The sequence below is a fragment of the Seriola lalandi genome, unplaced genomic scaffold, assembly GCF_002814215.2.
Source record: "Seriola lalandi dorsalis isolate HSWRI2012SDOR001 ecotype SW California unplaced genomic scaffold, Sedor1 jcf7180002054585, whole genome shotgun sequence".
In the NCBI taxonomy this organism is placed as follows: domain Eukaryota; kingdom Metazoa; phylum Chordata; class Actinopteri; order Carangiformes; family Carangidae; genus Seriola; species Seriola lalandi.
This window is the reverse complement of record NW_019525138.1, coordinates 1,340,182-1,352,530: the sequence shown is the minus strand read 5'-3', so window position 1 is coordinate 1,352,530 and position 12,349 is coordinate 1,340,182. Positions and strand designations below refer to the sequence as shown.

Below are 12,349 nucleotides of genomic sequence, written 5' to 3'. Positions count from 1 at the left end.
CCCCCCCCCCCCCGAAACACTCTAGGACAGTGGTTCCCAACCTGTGGTGGACCACGAATCATTTGTAAAACAGTACAGTTTTGGTGAAAAGATGTACTTTTATAAAAAAAAACATGATTATTAAGGCCGATCACTGTAATAAGGCAATGATAGAAACTTTTATGTTGTTGCTGCCAGATCAGATCACATACTTGTTTGCTCTCAGTCTGGTTTTGCGCTAAAAGGTGAAATCCATGGAAGAATTTGGAGAGTCAAAATGGATAGCTGGTTAGCAGCAGGAAGAATTAAGAGACAGATGGTAAACCGACAAGTATGGTTTGGGGTCGGATGTGGGGCTCCAACATTTTTGAGAATTCAAGTGGGCTGTGGGTTGGAAAAGGTTGGGAGGGGCTGCTCTAGGATAAGCAGGCATCCAGGCTGATGGATGGATGGATGAACTGAAATGTAAAAATTCTCAATTTCTTGTGGTTTCAGGGGGGAGTTTGACACTCAAACTATCTTTTTTGTGAACAACAGCCAAGCACAGTGACTGTGTGCAGCTTCCTGAAGTCAGTGAGGTTGCCAGGTTTGGTAGCATTATGCCTGTGGAGACACCAAAAGCCACACCTGTGCTCACTGGTTGTATCTGGTATTCTGTGCCATAGCCGGAGACGTACCGACGCACTCGGCAGATGGATGAACTATTATTCAACTGTTCCAGCATCTGAAACCACAAACTGACATTTCAACATTTCTGTATACAGGTTAAACACACAATACACACAGCTTTCGTCTCGTTTTAACTTTGGACAGAGTCAGGCTAGCTGTTTCCCTTCGCTTCCAGTCTGTATGCTAAGCTAGGCTAACCACATCATGACTCCATCTAAACATGTCAGTCTGTAAAAGTAAATACACATCATTCAAAAAAAAAAAAATGCTGAAATATTTCTTTAAGATTAGTGGAATTAAAAAAAAATCAACAGACACACAACCGCAAATCAACACCTACACACAGTCATTACCGCATCTTCGTTTTCTCTTCTCTTTCATAACGATTCATGCAAAACAGTTCCTGGACGTTCCTGTAGATTCAGGCAGTTAGATTTCCTACATCAAAACGTTTTGGGATCGCCACGCAAAAACCGGAGGTGGAGGAAGACATTCTTCTTGCTGTGACTTGAGACAAGTTTTTCCCCACAGTGTTGTCTCCACTCACTATAGTCTCTTTAAGGCCTGTGGGTAGTACTTGAGGAAGATCCTGTGGGCGATCTCATAGGTGTCTCCCTGAGGCTTGGTCGGGTACTTCCTGCCGTTGTAAACGAATCCCTTTTCTACCTGAAAAGCCGCCTGGTTGAAGGCGTCCTGCTTGAACGGTCGCCCGCTGTTCAGACACTCCACTAGCATGTCGACAAACAGCCCCCAGCGCTGGGCGTAGTAGTCCTCCATGAGGCCCCCCCACTCTTTACTGGCGTAGTCCAGGATCTCACCACTGGGGCCCCACAATGTGAGCTGGTTTCTGGCATTCATGTCATAGAGCTGCGCCTCTTTCTCATCCAGGCCTAAGGATCTCGCCCGCTCCAGCCATGTCCCCAACAGGAAGTTGCGGTCGCTATTCAGCAAACGGTTGAGCTCAGGCAGGATGTCATAGACCAGCACGCCACCTGCAACCAGCAGCTCCGGCAGTTTCTGCTGCTGGAAGGCGTCTGCGATATCCTGGTAGAAAGATGTCGTTAGGACTTGCAGGACCTGCCGAGTCACATCCACAAGGTCGTACCGGAAGGTCTCCTTGGACATGAGGGACGGAGCCGCCTCTATAATCAGCTTCCAGGCTTTATACAAGTCAGCCGGGTCATACCAACGGCCGCCATTCATGTGGAAGGAAGGCCTGCGCACCAGCGGGCTGTGGTTGTGGTTTCGGTAATGTGGCACGGTGCAGTTATAGACGCTGGCGAACAGGAGCACCCACGCAGCCGTGAGGTTCTCTTGCGTGCTGCCGTAACGGCGTATGGCGTACAGTGACGCCCACTTGGACAAGTTGACCGGCTCTTTGCGCCAAGCCAGCTCGCTCATCAGCTCGTACATCACGGGGTTTTGCTCAATGCCCTCGGGTGTCATGCCTATGCCCACCATGGTGGAGTTTGGGAAATTCAAGGCTTTGAAGGGCCCAGAGTTGATGCTCTCCACTGTGCCAAAGAAACCACTGTTCCCACCAAAGTTGTTCAGCATGCACCAGATGAACGGCTGTCCATAGAAAGACTCGGTGTAGGAGAAGATTGGCTCGGTCTCTGCAAACAGGTCCAGCACGATCATTCGTCCAAGGGGCACCCCGTGTAGTAGGGCCTGGATCTGGTTTGGTTTCCAGAACGCTGCATCGCTGAAGAACAGCCAGCCCTGCATCAGCCAAATTGCCTGAGGATCAACTGGGGAGAAAAAATGAGATTTGGATGAGGGACAAGACGGGGACAGTTCTCAAACATGGCTGAAAATCAGGGGAGAGCTTGGGGGGGGGGCTGTTGGACAACAGGTCATCCATGGGTCAGCAAACTAGGGCAATTACTGCACTTGTATCCCAAAATATCAGCACTCAGCGAGCTCACAGGGACCGTCGGGTTCAGAGCTCGCTGTGTGAACAGGCTGTTCGTCCTGCAGACACTCACCTGCAGTCATTGAGGCAAAGACAGAGCGGCTGACAGCAGACAGGTAGGCGGGGTCAGAGGAAGGAGGGGTCATCTCATTGAAGGTGTCAGTGTTGTAGATGTGATCTGTCCCGAACTGCTTCACCACCTGGGACAGATAGAGGGAGCCAATCTGGAGGAAGAGTGGATCCCGAGGGTCTAAGATGTAGGAGCACGAGAAGCTGCAGTTGAACTGAGCCCAAGGCCCCAGTCTGGTCACATTCGCTGCAGGATACAACCTGAAACACAGGAAACACTTGAGTGAGCTCTGAATGTGAACAGACGGAGTGTCTGAAAGGCATCAGGGAACTGAGACGCAGAGGTGTCTGGTAGACGTCAAACTTTGTTTTATTAGAAACTTCCTTAATGCCGCAGAATACTTTTGTACAAAACGATGTCTGACCACACCTGTGCTTCTCCAATACAACTAGAAACGTCACCTCCAGCAGCCGGCCAAGTTGCAGTAAATGTGGTCACAACCTCTGCTTCCTGAGTTACAGTGGTGAATAATGGCCAGAGGTGTTTTTGCAAAACGTTATGATGTCACAGTGAACTTGACCTTTGATCATTTGAATATAAAACTTTGTCCTTATACACATTTGAGTTAAACTGTGTCATAAGTAGTGAATGAATTTGTGAGGTCACAGTGTGACAGAAGAAATTAAATTCCCTCAGGGTGTTCCTGATACATTGCATTCATAAGAACATGAGATCACCGCGACCTTGACCTTTGACCTTTCACCACTAGAATCTAGCCAGTTCATCCTTGAGTGCAAGTGAACATTTGTGCCAAATTAGAAGAAATTCCCTCGAGGCGTTATAGAGATAACGCATTCACAAGGCCAAACTGCGTTTTGTGAGGTAACTGCGACCTTGACCTTTGACCTTTGACCACCAAAATCTCATCAGTTCATCTTTGAGTCCAAGTGAACATTTGCCAAATTAGAAGAAGTTCCATCAATGTGTCACCGACATCAGGTTCATGAGAAGAGGACAGAGGGACGGACAAGCTGAAAACATATTATAACTTATTACCTACTAGTGAAACACTGTTTAAATATATGAAACAATATAACTGTAAATGAGTATATGAGGGACAGTAACTAATTACATATATTTACATACAAGTTTATACTTCTTCTTTATGCTACTTTATGCTTGCATTCCCCTACAGTTCAGAGGCAAATACTGCACTTATTAATGCCCTACACTTATCTGACAGCTGTGATTACAACACATGATGACTTCAAATTAAATATGATGCACTGTTTTAAATCAAAGGTCTATTATTTACACTGTTTCCTGTGTGTCCTTATTTGAAGCGTTGATCCATAAAAAGATATATTTGTGGTTTTAAGAACCAAAAACCATCTCAGTGTAGTTTTACATCTCCTCTCTGGAGCTCTAGTAACAGCAGGTCAGTGAGCCAATCAGAAGAGAGGAGGCTCTGAGTCTCTGAAATGTATGACTGTGAAAAGCACAGCCATCAATGCATCACCTGAGGATTCCTTTGGGAATGTTCCCGGAGAAGGCCGGCAGCACAGGAATCATACCGAACGCCCTCATTCGCTCCAAGATTTTAAACTGCAAACAGAGAAGAAAAATGTGACGTGAGGAGGATTCAATCCAAAATGTGATTTCAGCCACAAAAACTGTGATTTAAAAAAAAAAAAAAGCCCTTAAACAATAATTCTGCTTTTTGACGACTTGGTTCTTATTGTTGCAGTTTTGGTCGTTCCTGGTGTGAAAGGGCAAGAAAGACGAGATAGAGAGAGTCAGATGATCAGGCTTGTAGAGAACACAAAGGGGAACAGTAACACTGTCACTCAAACTGTCTGTTGTAATCATCCATTACAGTTTACAGAGCAACTTCCTGCTGAACTACGGTCCTCATGCAGTGTTTCAGGGGATCTGGCCGCCTGCAGCGGATGAAGTGCTGACACATTTTAGTTTTGCCACACTATAAAAATACTCCACTACAAGTCCTGGATATTAAGTGCGCAGCAGTTTAATGTTGACGGAGGAAAAGACTGGTCTCAGCTGGAAATCACCAACTGACCTACAGCTTCTTCATCTTGTTTCTATTGGTTACATTCCTTCAGGAACAGCTGGCAGCAGACATAATTCTTAGTATTTTACAAGTAGAAAGCAGCGTTAAATGGAAATACTCAAGTAAATTACAAGTACTTCAAATTTGTATTTAATTACAGTCCTTGAGTAAATGTATTTAAATACATTCAACCACTGCCTGAAGGTTTCAGCGTTTGGTTTGGTGAGTGCAGTGTTTTCATAAGCAACAGGAGTGGCTGCAAAACTGGAACCCCCCCCCCCCATGCAGGAACACCTGTGTTTGTTTTATATATTGTCTTGTCTGTTACGATACTGGCCTCAGCAGAATGGATTTCCCTTTGTAAAGAACATTTATCTAAAATAACTTGTAATAAACTGTAATTAAATTTAGGAAATCAGATTATTGTGATAAAAAAGACAATCCAGGTGAAAACAGCTGCTTTCAAGTTATTCATTCTCATTGTCAGTGTTTCACACGACCACGGGAAAGAAATGTTCTGATTTAGCACATAGTGGCTTTAAACTGTGACGACAAGTGTTGGAGGTTTCCGTACTTGGAGGTAGAGCTGGGTCACGTGCCAGGACTGCGGCAGGGGCCCGCCAAACTTGAACATGTTCCCCATGCGGTTCCAAGCCAGAAACGCCGGGCCGGAGAAGAACTCCTCGATCTCCGACTGGTTCAACCCGAGGGCGCGGTAAACCTGAAAAGGAGTTGATGTTCACACGCTGCTGCACATTATCAAGGCGTGTATCGCGGATCTGCAGCGAGTCTCTGCCAAACATGATGGTTTTAAACACCGATACTAAGATGTGCGTTTAACTGTGTTTGAATGCGGGGTTGTGTGAAGGCTGTAATGAGTTTGAGGTTGACAGGTTGGCTCTCACCTCTTGCCACAGGGCTTCCTGGCCGGTGAAAGCCAGGGGCAGGTTGATCCCGTTGAGCGCCATCCAGTCGATCTCTCTCTCCCATCTCGGCCAGTCCCACCACACAGAGGAGTAGCTAAACGTGCAGACGTTCTGGTAATACCGGAATCTAGACACAAACACGCAAATATACTCTTCGTTTTTTTAAAAGAGATCAAATACGAAACAGGTATGCAAAGTAAAAAATGAAGCTACAAGATGACAAAGAGAAACTAAATGATAAAAAGGCCTTGTTAGCATTGAGCAGCTGTGAGTCAAGTATACCATTACATACATTCAGTGCAGGTATTCTCCTTTCCATTTTGTCACTGTGGCACCTAGACCCTGTTTGTGCCTCTCATGTATTATCACAGACTTATACAACAGTTAGTTCCGACCAAAGAACTTGATTGGACGGAGTCATTCCATGAGTTCTGATATAGAGTACAACAGCACTGGGACTTTAAACTACATGTATCACTCCGCTTCACAGGTGTTCTATTAACCGTTAATTAGCGTCACATTAACGGCCGTTATCTCTCTTAGATTGTAACAAACTTTACAAAGATGAAAATATTTCCAGAAATAACATTTGAATGAAATGATGTGTGGTCGTCAGGAGAGGATGAAGGAAGAAGCCTGGATACTTCAGCACACACCTGAGGTAACGTGTAGACAGAGTAGCAAGCGAGAGTGCACTGTGCAGGTCAGGAAAATGTTTATGTGTTGCTTAGCAACAGTCCAGTACCAGTCCAGTTGTGGAACTATTTGAGTTAGTGTAGCCAAATAAATGATGAAATAAACAAACAAATCATAATCTGTGGTTGCTTATCTAACTAACATGGCGCTCACAGAACTGTTGTATAAAAGCACCGTGCTGATATTCAACATCACAACCTCTGTGTGATGTAATTAGGTCGCAGGGCAAAGCATTTAAAGCTGTGGTGATATTTTAAAATCTGTTTCATGAGTTCCATAATTTCAAACCTTTTTGACTATTTATCACTCAGTTTCCTAATCCACATTAATACGCTATCCTAAATGAATTAGTCATTGCTATAAGCATTTTATACATTACAAAAATATTTTCATCATCAGGTACAGTGCATTTATCAATAACAATGATAGTCTCCCTAATTTTACATTTTCATATATGGTAATGAATTCATATCTTTTCATGCTGCAAAGGTGGCAAATGGTACTGTATGTCCCTTCAGGCCACCATCTTTGTTTAGATTAAGAAATTATTTGGAAAACAGGTTAAAAATCTTTTATTAAGAAGCATATTTGTGGTCAAATAGTTAAGATGCACACTATTATAACTCCAACTGGGTTCCACTTCTGACTGGGGACCTTTGTTGCATGTTACACCCCCTTGTAATAACTGATGGCTGACACATTCTCAATAAATTCAGGTTGTTTAACCTCTGACTTGCAGACGTCCTGCACTCGAAATATATCGTCCTTAGCTTATTTATTCATATGTGGTACTTTGTGTATTTTAAAATGTTCTTATGCATAAGGTTTTATTATTGATGTGTTGTGTTTTGTGTCTGACCCGTTGTGCTCTGAGCACACGGGTGGTGTCTCGACAGGATCAGCACTTAAAGCTAAAGCCAGACATCAATCAGAAAGATACTGAAGTGGAAGTGATGTCTCTCCTGACATCTGATCTCAGAACAGCGTCCTGCTGCATTAAGGATCTGATGAAATTGTGGCAGCAGGCTGTTGTCTCTGAAGCCAGCTTGACTTCCAGCTGTTGCATCGGTTCTTTCTGTCATTTTCACGCGTGTGATTGCGTCACATTGACAAAGGTTGCGGCTCGTCAAACTGAGGGGGGGGGGGGGGGGGGGGCAGGATATTTTGGACACACCTCGACAGGTGACTAGCTGGAGACGAGTTTCTACGGACAACTGCTAACACCGTTCTGGGATTGGTTGTGATATTGCACCCATTATTATACACATGCACAGTGTGTATTACTTCTACTTTCTTCTTAAGCGTTAAGAAGCAGTGGCAGAAAGTAAATCAGCAAATTACACAGTACTACTCAGAGTTTATTTCTATATAATCATAAACGATCAAAGCTTGGAACCGGCTAAGAGTTGCCCTCCAACACTAAGTTATAGTCCTGGGAAAACCAGACTGTGCCATGTGTGCCTTGGCTTTTTCAGCCTAACTACTGTGCACATGACATAACTGGGGTGAGCTGATGCGGGTCTAATGCACAACAGATAATTGAAAGCAAGGGTCCTTCAAAGGGCCCGGCCATGGTACAAGTGTCCATAGTGCTCACAGTAAACAATGAAAAGTAATGTGTGACAACGCTCCATTTGTCATGCACCCATGGGTTTTGTTGCGCTGTGTAGCAGAGGAGGGGGGCTGACGGTTACTTGCCCCCCAAATCATAGAATTCAAACACATAGACATACCATGGCGGTCTTCTTCATAAAGTTTGATCGTTATGTCGTAAAAATACTTAGTGTCTCATTTGCAGGGCAGTGTGGGAAACCCAGATCTTTAGATGATCTTAGCTGCTGATAAAACACATGAACTATGTCAGCGGCTCTTCAACTTTCAGCACGAGTGATCAGTCAATAGCTGTGATTTCAACAGAGGTGGTTCCTCTGTCTGGTGAGGTTCCGCTTCTGCTAATGTGAGTAGACACACACACACACACACACACACACTCTGGTACGTCAGCTGCAGCAGTGTGGAATCGACTTGGTGGGAAAACATTTTCAAAGATGCCGTTTTGCTGACGTCAGTAAAATTTGCATCGTCAATGGATTCTACAGGGCGAACACACAGGACACAGAGACTTGGTTTACACCAGTCTTCATTTGTCTTTGACCACAATGAGTAAACCATTGAGTCTGGCATGTCATTATGTTTTCATAGCTCATGTAGGTCTTCAACTAAACTCTTCCATATGCAAAAACACTAAATTACTAATAAATGATCACCTCATTTATCATTCCACCTTTAATACACGTCCTCAGGACTGGCTGATGTCACATGTTCCAGCAGTAAATACTCAGCCTTCAGATATCACACCCCATGTGTGTGGAATAACTTGCAGAACAGACTGAATTTCGACACAATGATACCAATAAGCCAAGTCTGACGGATTTAGAGTGTAATAGTTTTACTTATTTTCTTTTCTAATCTGCAGTTATGAGCATTAATGTCGCCATCTTATTGTCTACCTGCTTGTGCATGTTAATGCATATTTAAAAGCATTCAAAGGTACACTCTGATCACTGTTTATATGAACACATGTCCACTTGTTTGTATGAATACATACAGTATCTGAATGTGTGTTTAAAATCGCTGTAAATTTGTATTTTTGCTATAATTATTTCTTTTTGTTATTTCTTTAATTTTTCTGTTCTCAGGTCTCACTTGTAAATGAGATCTTGATCTCAATGTGACTTCCTGATTAAATTAAGTGCGCACACACACACATATACATATATATCTATATATCTATATATACATACATATAAAATATAATATGTATAATAAGTTCTGTATGAAATAAATAAATTATTAGCACATATTATGATGTTATATCTGGTCTAAGTGAAGCTAATTTTTAAACTACTTTATATAGTGTCGGTTAGTTTGGTTAGTTTAATCCAGTGATTCTCAAACTTTTTCACATCAAAGACCCTAAACTGACACAAATTAGACCACGGGCCGCCGTCTGACAAGACTTTAGCTTTTGAATGTTTTGTTACAGAAAGTGTTTGAAACTCAAATAGTTGCACATTCTGTCAGTGTGTTACTTATTAATGGATTAATAGTGAAAATAAATTATTTCTTTTTTTCTGGGGACACCCTCACAGACCCCTGGGGGTCCCCGGATCCCATTTTAAGAACCACCGGTTTAATCTATGTAAAATCTTGACCTGGTTAGTAATTAGTAATGTTAACTAAGAATACAAATCAAGGCAGTGTATAATGGAAATAAATTGTACTTGAGTAGAAGTGTAAATAATAATAATAATAATAATAATAATAGAAAAACAATGTTACAATTGTCTAATGGTTAGTTTTAGCTGCCATTCATTGCTGAGTAAACCCGCTGTCCTGGAGAAAGGCTTCTGCTCAGTATAAATGTAAGAAGAACCAAAGAGCTGCTGACACCAACCGTGGACATCTGTGTTATTCATCAACAGCGCGGGTCACTGACCTGTGCGGGGTGTTGATGCGCAGGACGCCGGTGAGCTTTGGCAGAGGACGGGGCAGATCCAGCTGATCACCAGACCAGGAAACATGGCAGTTGCAGAAATATTTCATATAGTTGTAGATGCCAGAAGCCAGGGCCACCCCGCTGCTGCCCGTGGCCACGATCTTGTTGTTCTTCGTGGACCTGAGCTCGCACACATCCAGGCTGTCGTTGGAGAGGCTCCTGTTGACTGACACGATGAACTCCGTGGATCTGTTCCCGAGCAGGCGTTTGAGCAGCTCCACCACCGCTCTGCCCTGCGCCTTGTCGCTGGCTTTGGGTTTGATGTGGTCCAGAGCGGGAAACTTACAGTGTGCGGTCACGAAGAGACAGAGCACGACGCCCAGCACCAGGCCGCGGCCGCTTCCGGGTGACATGCTGATCCCCGCTTCGGCAGAGCCAGGCTTTTCCCACCCGTGGCACACGTTTAAAAAACAAGTCTATTTCTCCAATTGCAGAGAACCAGGAAGCGTTGTTTTTACTGAAAGGCTGCTGGCCAATCAGAGCGCGGGGTGCTGCCTCGAGGACCGCTCACAGCCAATCAGTGTCTGTAGAAGTATATTTCAGTGAGAGGCCACTGCTCGTCGTGTGGTGAAGCTGTCATGTGATAGTAATATTACAGAAGTGGCCTGATTCCAGGTGTAGTCATGTGATCATGTAGAAAGCACGAGGTCAGGAGCTAACAGTTAACAGCTGACAGCTCGCTACAGAGACAAGGTTCAAAAGAGAACCAGGACTAGTGGGTCATGGTTGTAAACTCTTATTTTGAAAGTTTACTGTACATGCTGTAAAGAAGGAGGAAAGTCCATCACCATCCATTTTTTACTGCATGCGTATTTTTGTAAGTGTCTTTATGTGGAATTGTGCTTTTCATTTACCTTTGTCCTTTTTTCCGTTTGCCCTTCTGACGTTTTACTGTTTGTAAGTGCTGAATCCAGACATTCAACGCTTTATTGCTTGCAGTACTTCAACTGTTACTGAGCTGTAAATATTTTTTGGATGAAAACATAAAATGCCTTGATTATAAAGAGTAAACATTTCTAGAGCTACATGCGTGTCATAAATGCTCAGTAGTGTTTGATTGGCTTTGTGTATGATCTAAAAACAGTTTGATTCTGAGCACAAATTAAACTGTTTTGAGATGATTGTTTGATATTGCAAGACAAGTTGGTGAATGTAGGTGGACAGCTGGGTTTTCTGTTTACAGATGAGAAAAGCATAGAAGGTTTCAAGAAATGTGTTTTAGCAATTGTGAAAGACTAATCTCAAAAGTGAATAAAGTTGGCAGCCAAACTATGAACTAAGACAGATTCTATTTGTTTGTTAAGCATTAACTTGTAAGATTGAAAATAGGCATTATGCCCAGAGAACTGTGTGTGAGGTTGCGTGGAGCTGATTGGCTGCTGACCTGCTGCTGCTGCTGCAAATTGCAAACAGTGTTCACAAGACAAAGGACAAAACACCAGACTAATGTTACATCTACAGATGTTCACTCTGCCTGTGGTAGAATGTAATGAAGTACATTTACTGTTACTGTACTTTGCTTTTATACTTGGTGCATTTGGTGATAATACCGCTGTAGTTTCAAATAAAAACAAATGCAGGACTTTTACACGTAATTGAGAATTTTTACATTGTTTTACTTTATTTAAAGTAGCAATATCATAATTAAAGAATCAGAATAATTTCACCACTCATCAACACATTTGTTGTGACATCACAAAGTTCCTGACGGCTGGTTTTAAGGCTCAGTGTCTGAATACAGGCTGTGAGCATTTCTCTGTGGACTGAGGCTTTGATACTTTCACAGTATTAATATAGAACCTAGACCTGATCTATAATCAAACAACACATGGACATCTACCTTTAGACTATATGGGACCTTAAAAGACCATAATCTCTTCATGCTGTGTTTATTTAGGATTTGACCCTGAAATCAGTTCAAAGGTTGTTTCTGTCCTCTGATATAATCTTGGCTGTTAAACAATTCTCCTCACCTGATAATCTGACTGAAAAGTATTTAGTTTCAACTTTTTCATTCACATGAACATTATAACATAATAACACATCAGATATCTGATGTTTGATATGGGCAGTAATCCCATGAATGTCCTGCATTTCTATAGATTTATAACAAATATGATTCAAATCTTTTCCATAATAATGGCAGAGAAGAAGAGAACACAAGACCAGATGATGAAAATACAGTTTTCAAAAACTTATTTTTCAAATTGCTGAGGTTGGAAGCTTTAGTATTTTAGAGAAAATCCAGGCCAAAAAATGCAAAATAAAACTTAAACTTAAAATAATAATCCATGATGATTAAGACAAAACCCTCCATAAATGTCAGCTTCAATACTAAACCTGCCTCGCTGCTGAAGAATCAGGCGAAAAGAGAGAAACAAATTTTCAGTTCTCCTCTACAAAGTTTCCATGCAGGAAGTTAAGATGCAAAATATTACCACAAGAACAAATCATATTAATCATC

General features: G+C 42.6%; 1 protein-coding gene across 1 annotated transcript; it reads right to left on the bottom strand.

The window, feature by feature from the left end:
• Positions 1–104: 104 nt before the first annotated feature.
• Positions 105–10,307, bottom strand: naglu (N-acetylglucosaminidase, alpha). Its single transcript, XM_023418799.2, has 6 exons — positions 9,826–10,307; positions 5,610–5,757; positions 5,279–5,425; positions 4,153–4,238; positions 2,637–2,893; positions 105–2,399 (listed from the first exon to the last, which is right to left on the bottom strand). Exons 1-6 carry the CDS (start codon positions 10,236–10,238, stop codon positions 1,195–1,197), a joined length of 2,256 nt encoding a protein of 751 aa, XP_023274567.1. The 5' UTR covers positions 10,239–10,307; the 3' UTR covers positions 105–1,194.
• Between the last annotated feature and the right edge of the window lie 2,042 nt (positions 10,308–12,349).